This window comes from Myotis lucifugus, unplaced genomic scaffold, assembly GCF_000147115.1.
Source record: "Myotis lucifugus unplaced genomic scaffold, Myoluc2.0 scaffold_739, whole genome shotgun sequence".
Taxonomy (NCBI): domain Eukaryota; kingdom Metazoa; phylum Chordata; class Mammalia; order Chiroptera; family Vespertilionidae; genus Myotis; species Myotis lucifugus.
Window position 1 is genome coordinate 138,474 of NW_005871787.1, and position 15,804 is coordinate 154,277.

General features: G+C 55.2%; 1 protein-coding gene across 1 annotated transcript in view; it reads left to right on the forward strand.

Moving 5' to 3' along the window:
- The window catches only part of LOC102434586 (dihydropyrimidine dehydrogenase [NADP(+)]), a gene marked incomplete at its 5' end in the record, with an annotated part of 162,046 nt that overhangs the window by 134,026 nt on the left and 12,216 nt on the right, over positions 1 to 15,804 (forward strand). Inside the window, 2 exons of the mRNA XM_006105955.3 lie at positions 724 to 866; positions 5,106 to 5,285. Coding sequence (XP_006106017.1) covers positions 724 to 866; positions 5,106 to 5,285 — 323 coding nt within the window. The remainder of the gene's footprint in view (positions 1 to 723; positions 867 to 5,105; positions 5,286 to 15,804) is intronic.

Sequence of the window (15,804 nt, forward strand, 5' to 3'; positions counted from 1 at the left end):
TGGAGCTCTCATGTTGTCATGAACACCCGTGTCTGCCGGTTTACTGCATGGACCTTTGGATTCTCAAAGCTTTTTTTTATGTATTCTTTTATTTATTTTATTATTGATACTATTACAGATGTATCCCACCCCCCTTTAGCCACCTCTACCAGATTCTCAAATTTAAAAATATATATATATTGATGTTTGGCCTGCCAGCGTGGCTCAGGGGTTGAGCATCAACCTATGAACCAGGAGGTCACAGTTGGATTCCGGGTCAGGACACAGGCCCGGGTTGCAGGCTCCATCCCCAGTGTGGGGCGTGCAGGAGGCAGCCGGTCCATGATTCTCTGTCATCGTTGATGTTTCTGTCTCTCCCTCTCCCTTCCTCTCTGAAATCAATAAAAATTAAAAAAAATTAAAACATAAAAAAGACCCAGTGCCTGAATGTGCCATGCACATTCTTCTACACATCACGGTAGTAAATCCAGTTGCAATGTGCATCTATTTTGTGCGAGGTTGCTATACCCACTTGTGCCCCACGTCTTCACGCCATCGTAGTATCAACGTCCCTGAAATAAACACGCCTCCTTTACAGACAGACGGACATACTTGGGAACATAGCGATGTGTGCCCGTTTTTTGTGTATAGCTCTTACATAGAGACAGGAACTCGGGCTCTGTCCAGCACAGGACGGCATAGCCAGTGGTCATCACGCTAACCATTGGCCTCTCTCTCCTGCAGGCACGGCCATCAGGCCCATCGCCCTGAGAGCTGTGACCTCTATCGCTCGAGCTCTGCCCGGATTTCCCATCTTGGCCACGGGTGGGATCGACTCTGCCGAAAGCGGCCTTCAGTTCCTCCACAGCGGAGCTTCTGTCCTGCAGGTATCACTTACCACCGTCCCTTCCCACATCCTTCAGTGTTACCATGGGCTTCGTATATTTGAAGTTTCCCCCCAAAGGCTCAGATCCGAATCGCTGTTGGTGCCATTCTGAGTATTTCTCTTACAAGAAAAAGAAATTTCAGACCCGAAAAATAGTTCACAGTCGGCTCCTCCTGCGTGCCTACCTCCCTGAGCGTTTCCAATCACGACACTCAATTTCGTGCCCACAATTCTGCTGGCGATGTGCTGTCCCAGTTCCTGATCCGGCTTCCCAATTACAGTTCTGAAACGATCTGAGTTCTTAGCTTATGGTGATAATGGAGTTCTGGGGCGTGGCCACTCGTGTTTCTGGAGGGCCTCTCTCTCCGCCTTGCGCTTACGACCCTCCGATCCTTCTTCTGGCGTACACAAGCGGGACTGACAGATCGTTCCAGGCCGTCTGAAGACCGGTTCTTCTGACATGCGCTGCGTCTTTCTGCTTTGGAGCAGTGAGTTCTTTTTGCCATGACAGCAAGCCAGACCTTAGAGCCTTGTGACCCGGTGCTCACCCCCGTGTGTGCCTAGTTGTGGGGTGACGGCCTCATGCTCGGTGGTCACCCCACAACTGAGTCACAGCAAATGGGGCCCCCGAGGTGACCTCCTTCTGAGGAAACCCAGTCCTCACGTTGGTCGTGCTGCTTCTGTGTGTGTGTGTGTGCGTGTGCATGTGTGTGCGCGTGTGCGCATGTGTGTGTGTGTGCGTGCGTGTGTGTGTGTGCGTGCATGTGTGTGTGCGTGTGTGTGTGTGTGTTTCGTGGCATCAGAGTTATAGTTCAGGTTTGGAGACAAAGACGTGAGTTGTTACAGATTCTAATTACAAGTTAAAAGTCATCTCACTGTAGGAAATTAAAAATGGGGACAATTAGAGAAACATTCCAGTTGAAAGAAAAATGCATTCTGGGAAAAAGCAAAAGCCCCCCAGATAGGAAAGCAAGCTCCCTTCTCAGCAGCCCGGTGAGGCCGGGGCGGGTCGGTGGCGCACAGCTACTGCGTTGCCAGGAGAGCATTAATTCGCAATTACGGAATGATCGGCTCCTCCACGGCCGACCATTGACACACTGACCTTTTGCTGAGAAATTCTGTGGTCGTTATGTTTTTTAAAATATATTTTTATTGATTTCAGAGAGGAAGGGAGAGGGAGAGAGAGATAGAAACATCAGTGATGAGAGAGAATCATGGATCAGCTGCCTCCTGCACGCCCCCCACTGGGGATGGAGCCCACAACCCGGGCCTGTGCCCTGACTGGTATTTGAACTGTGACCTCCTGGTTCCTAGGTCGATGCTCAACCACTGAGCCACACCGGCCGGGCTCCATGGTCATTATTTTAAGTGGAGCAACATAGAGGCAAAAGGAAAGCGTAGGTCCCGTTCAGGCACAGGCATCACTCCCCACACACAGGGGGCGCCTTTGCACTGCGCCCCCCAGATAGTCACGTGATGGAGCAGACTGAGCCCGCGCAGCGGCGTGGGTGTGATGAGCCTGTTGGTGGCAGGATGATGCTGGGGGAACGACAAATGCCCCCAGTGAAGCATAAAATGAAGCAGACCTTTCCCAAACCTGCTACCGCCAGGGAAGACATGAGAGACTGGCTCACATGAGTGTGTAAAACATGCACGCGGTGTCACCCAGGGGTACGGTTTCATGTCCCAAAGCCACACGTTGCTTTTTAAAATATATTTCTATTGATTTCAGAGAGGGAGGGAGAGGTAGAAGGAGAGAGAGAGAGAGAGAGAGAGAGATCAATGATGAGAGAGAATCACTGATCGGCTGCCTCCTGCATGTCCCCGACCTGGGACCGAGTCTGCAACCTGGGTTTCTATGTTTTTAAATAAGATAAATAAAAGTCTCCTAAACATTTCCCTCCTAAGGCAACGCCATCCTGAATGTATTCGCCTTTAAAAACATGCTTATCCATGTGTTTCCCTAACTGGTCTTCTTCAGCTATTCAGGAAATAGTGCCTTTCTGTTGCGTTTAGTAGTCGGGCCTCCCATCCATTTAATGATTTTGTGGCTCCTGGATCCTTCGAAGCTTTCAGACCCCATTCCCGGAGCTTGAGGCATGCGGAGTCCCAGTGAAGCCCTCCCACCCCACCCCCTGTTCACTGACCCCGCCCACAAAACCAGGAGAGAAAGACAACAGTTGCAGTTGGCCTCATTGGCTGAATCTGACAGCTCTGAACCAAGCACCTAAACTCGTCGTGGAGTTAAAATTCGGGGCGTGCAAACAGAAGCCTTCATTATCCCCAAATCAGTTATGCTGTGTTTGTAAGACAAAGGCAGGTAATCTGCCTGAGATCAGAATGTGTCAGACCTGCTCCCGGTAGCTGGCCCCAACCCACAGCGACAGACCCGTCGGCTGTTAGCACAGTTAGCGCGTTTCCTGGTGGGGAACGCGATGGGGTTCCGGCTGTCATGCTTTAAGGGCAGGAGCCGTATCTCATTATCGTCTCCCCCACTCAGTCAGCGCAGCCGGGATATTAACTCCATCCTCATGCCACCCGGCGCCGTCACGTGCAGGCGGGGAGAGCAACATCCCGTGACCCCACAGTGACGCCGCTGAAATCTCCCCACTGGGAGCTCGCGTGGCCGGACCCCCAGGCCTCAAGCCGCCCTGGTCCTGCAGAGGGGAGCTGAGAACAGCGGTGCACATTCATAGGCCGATGCTTCCGAAACACTCGCAGTGAACACGAGCAGTCGAGAGAGACTTTAGAAAGCAAGGCCGCTGCAGTGCACGGTAGAGCGTGACATGAGAGGTCATTTCCCGCGGACCAGTGTCAGCATAGAAGCCATCGCTTCGTTTACAGCGTGACATTTCATAGACAAGACTGGAGAGGAAAAACACATGCAATCCACTTACCTGCATCGACCGGATTTAGCTTTTCTTTAACTCATAGTCTAAGTCATCGTTTATTCGAAGCCCATGGCCCGTAGATTGGTGGGGAGGAGGTGGGATAATCGGGTTTGAGTTCCTTCTCGCAGGCCGAGCGATTGAAACGATCCCTTCTCGGCCGGCACATCCCGGCTCCTGTGCGCACCGGTGTGTGATGAGCTAATTGTTCACAACGTCAGAGCCGGCGTTTTATCCCAGGGCTCCGCGTGGTTCCACATGGAGACGCACAGTGCGGAGCTGGGGAAGTTCTCGCCTGTGAGCGAGCCCCGGGCTCACCTGCGGGCACCGGCAGCCCTTCCTGGCTCCTCTCCCCCTGCCCCCACCAGCTCTCTGAGGAGGCTCCCTCCGGCAGATGTGGAAACAGACAGGTCCCCGGGCTGTGCAGGCGGCTTGTCTGAGAGAAGGAGGGGGTGACCCAGAGGCCTGGCTCAGAAAGGAGGGTCTGGATGAGAGAATAGATGGACGCATGGGTCGCTTTTGAGAAATAAAGCCTTTTTTGAAGAGATGAGGCTTTAAAATTGCCTATTGAGCCCGGCCAGCGTGGCTCAGTGGTTGAGCATCAACCTATGATCCAAGGGGTCACAGTTCGATTCCCAGTCGGGGCTCAGGCCCAGGTTGTGGCCTCGATCCCCACTGGGGGGCGTGCAGGAGGCCGCTGATGGATGATGATTCTCATCACTGATGTTTCTCTCTCTCCCTCTCCCTTCCTCGCTGAAATGAATGAAAATATATATAAGTTTAAAAAGAGCACACGGAGGGGGTGGAGACCTCCGTTCTTCCCCGCCTGGGACCCCCGGGCTCATCCGCAGTTGGGAGGCACTGAGCCTCGTTCCCAAGCGGTTCCGTCAGCGTCGCTTGGCTGAGCTCCCGCATCCCATCCCCGAGCCCTGTCTGTGCAGTAAGAGAACCGTGGCTTTTGTATCTTATCCCTGAACATCATCGGGCCCCTGGGTGCTGGGAGGACACTCTGACCACCAAGCATACGGGCCAGAGCCAAGGTCCTTCCCCTGTTGTGCCAATGTGCCTCCTTGGAAATTCTGCCCGTTGGGTCTCATTTGGAGCAGCCCCCGCGGTGTCCCTGCGCCCGGCACACGGCACAGACCCCAGGTGTGCAGTCTGGTGTGTCACGTTGGCTGATATTCCTCGGTCGTGCAAGTTCTGGTGCCGTGGCCGCCCCTCCCCGCCCCGCCCACCTGCGGGCGGGACCCGGCCGCCAGCCTGGAGCCCGCCGGGCGCACAGGTGAACCTGGTGGAGGAGATGAGAGCGGGTGCGGGGCCAGCTCGGGTCTGACGCGCCCGTGTCCCCCCAGGTGTGCAGCGCGGTCCAGAACCAGGACTTCACGGTGATCGAGGACTACTGCACCGGCCTGCGCGCCCTGCTCTACCTGCAGGCCATCGAGGAGCTGCAGGACTGGGACGGGCAGAGCCCAGCCACCCCGCGCCACCAGAAGGGGAAGCCGGTCCCTCGCATCGCTGAACTCGTGGGAAAGGTAGGTGCCCGCCTCTCCCGGTGGCCCCCGGCCTGTGCCCGCTCACGGCCCCGTCAGGTCTCGGTTCCCTGGCACCGTCTTGGGCACAGAAAACCCAGTGCCCCATGGGGTGTGGTTTCCACAGGAGAATCGTGCCGAAGAGGCCTGGTTTCAGCGACGCCATGGTTCCCAGACGTACTTTTGTTGTTAATCCTCACCCAAGGGTATTTTTTTCACTAATTTCTAGAAAGAGAGTGGAAGGGAGGGAGGAGGGGGAGAGAGACAGACACATGGATTGGGAAACCTGTAACCCAGGTTCGTGCCTTTGACCGGGAAATGAGCCGGTCGCTGGCGCTCTAACCACTGAGCAACCAGCCAGGCCCCAGCTTATATTTTATAAAACTAATACAACAAAGTCCTATAAAAGAGAAAGCCAGGAGTGTGTGAGTGTGTGTGCGTGTGAGTGTGTGCACGTGTGAGAGTGTGTGTGCGCGTGAGTGTGTGCGCGTGAGTGTGTGATTGTGTGTGCGTGTGAGTGTGTGTGAGTGTGTGCACGTGTGAGAGTGTGTGTGTGCGCGTGAGTGTGTGAGTGTGTGTGTGTGCACGTGTGAGAGTGTGTGTGCGCGCGCGTGTGAGTATGTGTGCACGTGTGTGTGTGCGTGTGAGTGTGAGTGTGTGCATGTGTGAGAGTGTGTGTGTGTGCGTGAGTGTGTGTGTGTGTGTGTGTGAGTGTATGTGTGTGTGTGTGCACGCACGTGAGTGTGTGTGCGCGTGTGAGTGTGTGTGTGTGTGTGTGTGAGTGTGTGTGTGTGTGTGTGTGTGTGTGTGTGATGCCTCCGAATCTGCGCTGACTGTGGCGATGGCTGCCGTCTCCCCCTGGGGGATGGAGGTCTCTTTATTCTTCATGAGCTCTGGCAAGAATCCCCTCCCCTCTCTGTTTGCAAGATAATCAAATCACTGGGGCCAGGGAGGCCGTGAGGAAGTTTTTAAAATTAAAATCACATCAGTGTCTTTGCAGCTGCCTCTGCCGTGTGGTCAGACCTCGCTCCAAAGGTTGTGGCCCCACTTCCTCCCTCACTGCTGCTTTCCGAGAAACTACCCTTTGCTTACATTTTGCATAATACGGTGGTTTTAGCAGGTCTGGTCTAAAACCACATGCCGCTTCCGCCTCTGTCCCCTTTGTGTTCCCCTGAATAGACAACCATCGTCAAAGACACTTCTCCAGCCCAACGAGGGGGGGGAAATGATCATTCGTCGTCTTTTCAGCTTGTCACCACATCAATAATTAACTTTTGGGGGGGGGAAGAAGCAAGTATAAAAAGATTCTTTAAGGAAGCATTTAATAATTCAAATGGATCTTAACTTGAAACAGGTCACATGAAAAAGAATGAGAAATATCAGCCCGCAGCTCCGCCCGGGAGGCAGGGCCGGGGACACCAAGAAGAGAGAGACCTCCCTGCACCGGCTTCCGGGAAGGGCACCGCGTGCTGTCCTCGCAGGCGGCGGGGGAGCGGCTTCTTAGAGCAGGACCGGCCGGCTGCCAGGAGGGCGATGAGCACCCAGAGGGAGAGAGAAGGCACATGTCTGTGGGCTCGGGGAACAGGGCTGGGGGGCCCGTGCATGGCAGCCACGCAGAGGCTGCGGACGTGAATATTTATAATATGGTAATTAGCGAGACTGAGCCCACACAGCCCAGCGGTGTCACTCGTCGCAGGATCACACACTGAGGTGCAGACGTGGACGGCCTGTTCTTGCCTTATCAGTGGCCGTCCACACCCGGAGGCTGTTCTCACTAAGAAAAACGCCTAAGTAGCGTCACGCCCGCTCGGGGGATCTCTCACGCACTGTTTCCGCCGTGGTGCTGTGGATGGGTGAGGGCCGTCTGTGCAGGCGCGGTCTGGAGTTCAGTGGACGTGTGGGGGGGGGTGCTCTGTGCCGCTGGTCTCAGGAGGACTGGCACCCTCGTGTCCGAGCCCGCGTGTTCGCGTGTGCAGCAGCAGGTGGAGGTGATGGAGACACTCGGGTCGGCGGCGGGGGTGGAACTGGATGTTCCGTCCCTGGGATCTCAACGCAGACTTTGTTTGTAAGCCGAGCCTCCATCGGAATAGTTCAGTGTCGTTTTTGGCATGATCACATGTTTAACGTGTTTAAAGGTGGCGCCTGTGTGATTAGATTCGCGGTTCGTTTCTCAGCCCTGGGAGGAGGCGCAGGCAGATGGTCGGTGATAGGTCTGTGCTCCTGGCTTCCCTGTGTGGCTGACAGGCCTGTGGCCCTGGGTGACGGGCCCCTTTGGTGCACGTTCCTGACAGTGAATCCAGGCCCCCCTGGGCCCAGGTGCAGGGGTGTATGTGTGTGGACTGGCAGAGCCGTGGGGTCCATTTGCAGTGCCTGCACGGGCCTGCACTAGCAGAGTGTGGGGTCCATTAGCAATGTCTGCACAGGCCTGCACTAGCAGAGTGTGGGGTCCATTAGCAATGCCTGCACAGGCCTGAATTTGCAGAGGTGTGGGGTCCATTAGCAATGCCTGCACAGGCCTGCACTAGCAGAGGTGTGGGGTCCATTAGCAATGCCTGCACAGGCCTGAACTAGCAGAGGTGTGGGATCCATTAGCAATGCCTGAACTAGCAGAGCTGTGGGGTCCATTAGCAATGCCTGCACTAGCAGAGCCATGGGGTCCATTAGCCTTGCCTGCACAGACCTGCACTAGCAGAGTGTGGGGTCCATTAGCAATGCCTGCACAGACCTGCACTAGCAGAGGTGTGGGGTCTATTAGCAATGCCTGCACTAGCAGAGGTGTGGGGTCCATTAGCAATGCCTGCACAGACCTGAACTAGCAGAGGTGTGGGGTCCATTAGCAATGCCTGAACTAGCAGAGCTGTGGGGTCCATTAGCAATGCCTGCACTAGCAGAGCCATGGGGTCCATTAGCCTTGCCTGCACAGACCTGCACTAGCAGAGTGTGGGGTCCATTAGCAATGCCTGCACAGACCTGCACTAGCAGAGGTGTGGGGTCTATTAGCAATGCCTGCACTAGCAGAGGTGTGGGGTCTATTAGCAATGCCTGCACAGACCTGCACTAGCAGAGCTGTGGGGTCCATTAGCAATGCCTGCACAGACCTGCACTAGCAGAGTGTGGGGTCCATTAGCAATGCCTGCACAGACCTGCACTAGCAGAGTGTGGGGTCCATTAGCAATGCCTGCACGGACCTGCACTAGCAGAGTGTGGGGTCCATTAGCAATGCCTGCACGGGCCTGAACTAGCAGAGCTGTGGGGTCCATTAGCAATGCCTGCACGGGCCTGGCCACAGGAGCACAGGTTGCAGTGTGACTTGCCACTTCCCGAGTGGGTTCGTCTGCTCTGGGACCTGGGCAGCTGCTGACCCTGTAACCTGCAGCTGCCTCGTTGACACGCTGTAAACCATGCGCATTGGCCCTGTTCTGCCAGCATCCCATCTGCTTTTCAAAACGATGACTCCTCATTCCTCCTCGCTCATGACATTGACATCTAATTGACAAGTGCAAATGGCATTATTTCTGTTGTCATCTTCACAAAGGTGAGTGGGGAGGCGTAATTCCTTGCACTTCGTCAAATATACTGCTTTAATCAAAATGCACCTTATTCATATTAATTCTGTACTTAGAACTTGTACAAAGTGCTTTTCTTCTTACGCATAACTTACCCACATTAATCCTGCTGTTACTTTTAAGCTGGAAAAAGAGAAAAACAGGATTTTTTTCTTGTTCTGGGTGGGGATTGAGGATCTATAAAGAAACCATTGCCGTGGCGTGTCAGATAAGATTTGAATTCCAATCCCGTCCTCGAACTCATCCGCTGCCCTCCCTCCGAAGAACTCTGTAAACCAGCCACGCTTGCTGCCAGCCAGCCAGCTCTGCTCCTAATCCCGATTTTATGGAGAAAGGCAAAACCTCTCTTGGTAATTCTGAGCTATGCCCTGAGATTCTCCCTGGAAAGATATGTATTTGTTATATTTCTGCCTGAGCCCATCTGCCCACTTGAATAAAAGGAGCATTAGGTAAAAAGATAATAATTTTCTGGTAAGTCAAGGAGTCAAAAGAGTCATTTGATCCTGTAAAGCGTCAGCACAAACTCTAATCCTATTCAGCTCTTTGCCAGTTTGTTCTCATCTAAGATCTGAGAAAAAATTAAATGTCCGCTATTTGAAATTTAAAAAGGGGATCTGTTTTACCAAAAGAAAAGAGAGAAAAATCAAACAAACCGTAATGAGGTGTTGCTGTTACTGGCTTTCACATGACATGGACCGTGACTGCTATTGAACAGTTTACCAAGATGCTGGCATCTTAGGAAGACGGGGCCGAGAGGGCCTCAGCTGTGGGCTAGCGGGCCGCGCCACAGGTACCCACGCAGCTCGCTGTCCGCGCGGGATGGCACTCCTGTCCTCCTCCTCAGAAACCGGATGCTGTCTGGTTGCCCATAGCGACCTGACCACCCTCCTCGTTTCCAACTCTCCCCTCTCGTCTATGCTGTGGAGATGCTGGGACGCAGGTGTGTTAGCCCTCAGAGCCGCCGCCTGAGCTAGTGTGTGCCCACGGTCCCAGGCGGCCCCAGCCATGTGTCCGAGGAGCTGTGACTGCCCCCCGCCTGCACAGAGAACCTGGGTCACGGCCCCGGGCCTGTTGGAGACGCTGCCCGCAGCCCTCACCATCCCCCCCGATCCTCACACCCCGTCCGCTCTGACCTGCATGGCGCCCAGCTAACCCGTCCAGACGGTGCCTTGTGACACGTCGTGGCCAGACCTCCTTACAGCACTTTGCTCGTCTTCCCTCTCTATCGACGTTACCCCATTTCGTCTCAAACTATAGAACCTTCTAGATCCTCTGCGGGCAGTTTTCTCTGCATGTGCCCAGCCCAGCTGAGCTCCCCGATGTCCCCCATCATTTCGGGGCCATCAGCAGGTCCTCCTTCAGAACATCAAGGTTCCCGAGTCCTTCTTCCGGTGGCGCCGTAAGCACGAGGCATCTTCCTCTCACAGCTCAGGTGCTGGGAAACCGTCTCGACTCGCGGCCTCTTGTTTCTAACTCGCTTGTCGGCCATCAGAGTCAGATTTCTTCCCACCCCCACCCCCCAGTCACCGAAGCGGCTCTCGCTAAAGTTACCAGTGACTGAGTGGCCCCAAAACCATAGCATCCTCTCTAGGGATAGTTGCTGTGGTCAACCACTGACCACTCCATCATCATGTGAAATTTCTTCTTTGATTTTTAAAACTCTCTTTGCTTCCAGTTCCTCCCTCACCTTTTAGCACCTACTGTGCGCCCGGCATTGTAGATGCAAATATGAGTGATACAATCACGGCCTTCCCGCCAAAGGATCCCAGACGAGCGTGGAAGCGGAGCAGTTAGAGAGGGATTTATGCCGCAGCGGGACGGTTAGGTGTCGGAGAGCAGAGGTGGAGGGGGGGGGGGGTAGAGACTGTTTTCCAGAACAATCGGAAATTTAAGGTCTGGAACAGGTAGGAAGATCTCCTTTCTGTGTGAGGAGACCCTTCCTGGACCCCATCTTTCTGGCCCCTCATTGTTTGGCCCCTAAACACTAGTGTCCCCTGTCCATGGCCCTCCTGTCCCTGTAGGTGCTCCTGTGACCCCCGGAGCCACTTCTGCTCCCTGTGCTGTTCTCTTCCAAATCTGTGCTCCCACCAGAGACGCGCCCTGGAGCCCGGGCCCCCATCTGTTCGGCTTTCTGCTGGACTGTGCCCCCCGACAGCCCGGTTCCGTGTCCTTCCTGCGACCCAGGGCTCAGCAGTGTGATTCTCCCAGCAGCTGCAGAAGCCCGTGAATTCACAGGCGCCCGCACACATCAGCTCACAGCTGCTTCCTAACGTCACAGCAGCACGGGGACAACGCCGTGTCCCTGCCCACGGCTCTCACTGGCCCTCGTCTCCCAGACCCACCTCCTGGAACGGCGAGCGCAGCTGGGCAGGAGCTGAGGGCCGGCAGGAAGCTGACCTCACCTTACAGGGAGCCAGGGGCCTGTGGCAGCGGCCGTGGCCACCGCCACCTCCTCGTCTCCCTAGGGGCCACCAAGCAAGCAGAGGTTTCAGGGCAGATGGGGGAGGTGTCAGCGGAGGCACGCGGGAGGTTAGGCAGGTACCCACGGTCCCCCCATGTCTCACTGCTCACAGGCATGAACCGTTATCCCCGACGTTTCGGTGGGTTAATTAAATTCTTCTAGTGTCGATGCCAAGAAAGCCAAAGCGTTTTCCACTGAGATGGACGCTACTCCAGACGGCCCGGCGGGTGTCTGTTCGGTGACACCGCCACGTGTCGCAGGATTGTGCGCGAACGCCGAGAGCTCTGATGAGCTGGAAGTCAAGGGCAGGGGAAGGCGGGCTCCAGGCCGCTGAGGATGTTCCCAGATCTAATCCTGCTTCTGAGCGCGGCCGCGTGGGATGCTCAGCCGGGGCAGCAGGCGTGCAGAAGGGCAGGCGCTGTGCCCAGCACGAGTACGTAGCCTGCACACGCCCTCGGGGCTGGGCCGTGGTGTGTGTGTTTCCGCTTGGAACCCACTAATGAGACGCACTTGGTCCCAGTGCGTGTCACGGAGAATGTCCCTGGGCTGCGGGGAAGCCATGGGCTGGTGAGGTCGGAGTCAAGGTCTAGAGAAGCGTCCTTGTTGAGAGAGGCCGTTGATGAAGGGACACGGGTGGCGCCAAAGTTCAGGCGCCCGCGCACCCACTCCCCGGCCCCAGCTCCGCCCGCATCCCTTTGGCTAAGTTCCCTCAGGGAGATGGGAAGAACCTGGAAGAACCCTCTGCGATGCGGTGTTACTGGTGCTCACCTGCCTCCTGGGGGAGCCCGAGGAAGGGGAGCGAGCGGCCAGGGACATGTCCTGGTGGTGGATGCATTTGTTTTTGTCATCACCTCCTTCTGTTTCATCACACGGGGGGCCTTGCACATCGCCGTGGTTGATGAGGTGGCTGAGGCAGCCTGGCCTCAGGTTAGGACTGACATTGTCCTAAGAGGAGGGAAGCCCAGGGTAATAACTGAGACACGTGGGCGGGGAGAACAGAGAAAAACGTTTCGTTTCCGTTAGAAAGTGCAACAGAGCAGAGCGAGGTCCCGCTTGGCACCCACTCCGATGGCTAAAATGAGAGACTTGACAGCATCAAAAGTTGGCGAGAGCGCGGAGCAACGAGAATTCTTGTCCTGTGCGAATGGGAGTATAAAAGGTCCCAACCCATTTTCCTAATGATATTTTTTAATTGATTGATTTTTAGAAGAGAGAGAGACATCCATTTGTTGATCCGTGTTTTTTTTTTTATCCATTCATTGGTTGCTTCTCATATGTGCCCTGACAGGGGATCGAACCCACAACCTTGGCGTATGGGGACGATGCTCTAACCAACTGAGCTACCTGGCCAGGGCTACCACCACTTTGAAAAATTCTTCTGCACTTTTTTTTTTCTAAGACCCAACACTTCCACTCCCAGGTATTGATCCAAGAGAAATAAAAACACATCTCCGTCAAGTGAGAGGTAGATGAATTTCAGAAATGTGTTGAGGGAAAGGAGGCAGACATAAAAGAATAGTCGCTAACTGACTCCCTGCACGTGGAGTTTAAGTCCCGGAAAAACAAATCTATGGCATCCAGATCACAGCCGTGATCAGCAGAGACTGACGGGAAGAAGGCGAAAGGGGATTTCCGGGAGCGATGAGAGCGCCCGCACCTTAATCAGGGTGACAGCTTCATGGCTCTATCTATCTGTCCAAGCTCTCCCAGCCGTGTCCTCACAATCTGTGCATTGCCCTGCGTGTAATAGACATACACGCGTTACATTAACTTTTTTTAAGTAAACATCTAACTCGGAAAGGAGCCGGAGGACGAGCGTTTGGGAGTGCGTCTAGGGACAGAGTGAGGCCGGCCCTGCAAGACAGGCTGAGACCTGTATTGATGCCCCAATTACTGTGAATAAGGCGGCTTGGGGGACGGAGGGCCTTGTGAGTGTAGCCGCCGGGAGTGAGTAACCGGTTACCCAGATGAACTCTCGGCTGGAAACCGGGTTTAAGGAAATGGACGGCTCCGGGCATAAACAAACGCGCTCCCTCTGCCAGCTCGGGGCCCTGCTCTGCATGGGGGGGGCGGGGGGGAGGGCCGGGCTTCTGGCTTCAGAGCAACATCTGGCCCTGAGGGGAGAGGTGGAGAGGGACTGGCACCCCTGCAAGTGCAAAGCTGCTTCTTGGGGCGGGAAGTGTGATGGGTCCTTCTTTGGCTTCCAAGGAGGGGCTTGTAGATCAGCTGGGCCCGCAGCCTCTGGGAGCGCAGCTGGCCTTGCCCGGGGCCCGCAGCCTCTGGGAGCGCAGCTGGCCTTGGGCCCGCAGCCTCTGGGAGCACAGCTGGACGCAGGCCCTCAGCGCTGCCCTCGCCCTGTTCCGCAGCGGGCAGCCCCCCACACCCGCGTGTCACCCCCCCCCGGCGTTCCATTTTTTTTCCCCGAACATGATAAGGACGCCCCGGGGGGGTGTTTGGATGCAAGGAATTGCTTGTGAGCCCCGTTGCTTTGTGAGACCCGTCTGTCATCTTTAGGGAGGTCTAAGTTGTTCCGCCGTTAGGCTCCCGACCCCCTTTTTTTTTCCCGTAGTCCATTCCCAAATTACAGAAATTTATAATTCAGGGGGGGTTTCCAGCTTCTCCCCCCGGCCTGAGGTTGCCAACCCCCCCGGGGGGCGCCCCCTACGGCTGCCCCTGCGCGAGGACAGTCAGCATTAAGGCAAGATGAGCACAGGCTGGTTGCAGAGCCCTCCGCCCGGCCCCAGGCCGCTCCGCGGGCGCCTTTTAAGAAACGAACTCCTCCGGTGCTGTGCAGTGTTTTAGGGTCATTTTAAGTTCATGGCCGAGGGGCAGGGGAAGGGACCTCGCATTAGAGGAGCTAGGAAGGCCTCCAAGCGGGGGTGCGTAGCAACAAGACACGATACACTTAAAATCCTACTTGATCGGCAGGAAAACAACAAAAATTGCCTAAATATGCCCGACTGGCGTGGCTCAGTGATTGAGCGCTGCAATTAATACTGTAACCGTAATCTCAGATCAGGCCAGAGAAAGTCACTCCTCAAGTAGCAAAAACTGATGTGCTCCACTTCTGTCTTTAAAATATGTATTTATTTATTTTAACAGAGAGAAGAAGGGAGAGAGAGATAGAAACATCAATAATGATGAGAATCATGGATCGGCTGCCTCCTGCACACCCCCCACCCCCCCAGCCCCCCACTACTGGGGATGGAGCCCGCAACCCGGGCCTGTGCCCTGACCAGGAATGGAACCCTGACCTCCTAGTTCATGGGTCGACGCTCTACCACGGAGCCACCACGCCAGCCGGCTCCTCTTCCTTCTGGTGGGACAGGCTGAGGAGGTCTCTGTCGGTAACACCAGGCAGATTCAGATAAGAAGCTGACGTGCAGCTTCATGAATTCCCTTCTTGCTGTGAAGTCCTTTCATGGGATAACCGAGGATGTTCCTTAGAAAGTCTTTACTCTAAAACGCCCTGCATCCCTGCTGTGCTTGTTAAATACAGAACAGTGGCCCGGAGCAGGGATCTGGGGACCTGGATGCTGACCCTGCCTGCAGCCAGCTGATGGCACGGCCACAGCACATCTGTCTGAGCCTCCGCTTCCTCATGGGAGAAGGGAGACAACTAGATCTCCCCCCAGCGACGTCACAGAACTGTCACAGGGAACCACAGCAGATTGCATCGTCCTCCCTGTCTCTGTGGGGATCTGTTCTGAGAGCCCCCAGGGGATGTCTGAAACCACGGGTGGTACCAAACCCCACCTAGGCTGTGTTTTTCCTCTAAACACATAACTTTCACGTAAAGCACTTAATGGCTTCTTTCTAAACATATATACTAGAGGCCCGGTGCACGAAATTCATGCACTTGGGGTGAAGGGGTCCCTCAGTCCGGCCTGCACCCTCTCGCCATCTGGAAACCCTCAGGGGATGTCTGACTGATGGCTTAGGCCCACATAGCGACCCGTCATTCTGCCATTCGGTTGATTTGCATAATAGCTTTTTATTATATAGGATTTTTTTTTATTTCAGAGAGGAAGGGAAAGGGAGAGAGAGAGAGAAACATCAATGATGAGAGAGAATCATGGATCGGCTGCCTCCTGCACGCCCCACACTGGGGAGTCAAGCCCACAACCCAGGCATGTGCCCTGACTGGGAATCGAACCCTGACCTCCTGGTTGGTTCAAAGGTCGATGTGCAACCACTGAGTCACGCCAGCCGGGCACTCACTGGCTTCTTTGTGGCAGCATCACTCCTCTTGTGCTTTGGGGCCATGATTAAGTAAAAGGGGGACCTGAATAGAAGCCCTGTGACACCTCCACCGAGTGCCTGATTGGGGGGGGGGGGGCGTCTGTGGGGTGGATGTGGGACAGAGGGACGATTCACGTCCTGGACTGGGCAGAGGGGATGGCGGGAGCTCAGAGCCTCGGGTGCTGCATGGGTGGCGGATGTGAAGATTCCTGTGTCTGGCACCCAGGTGGCTCCGACCCCTTCCCCGTCGTCC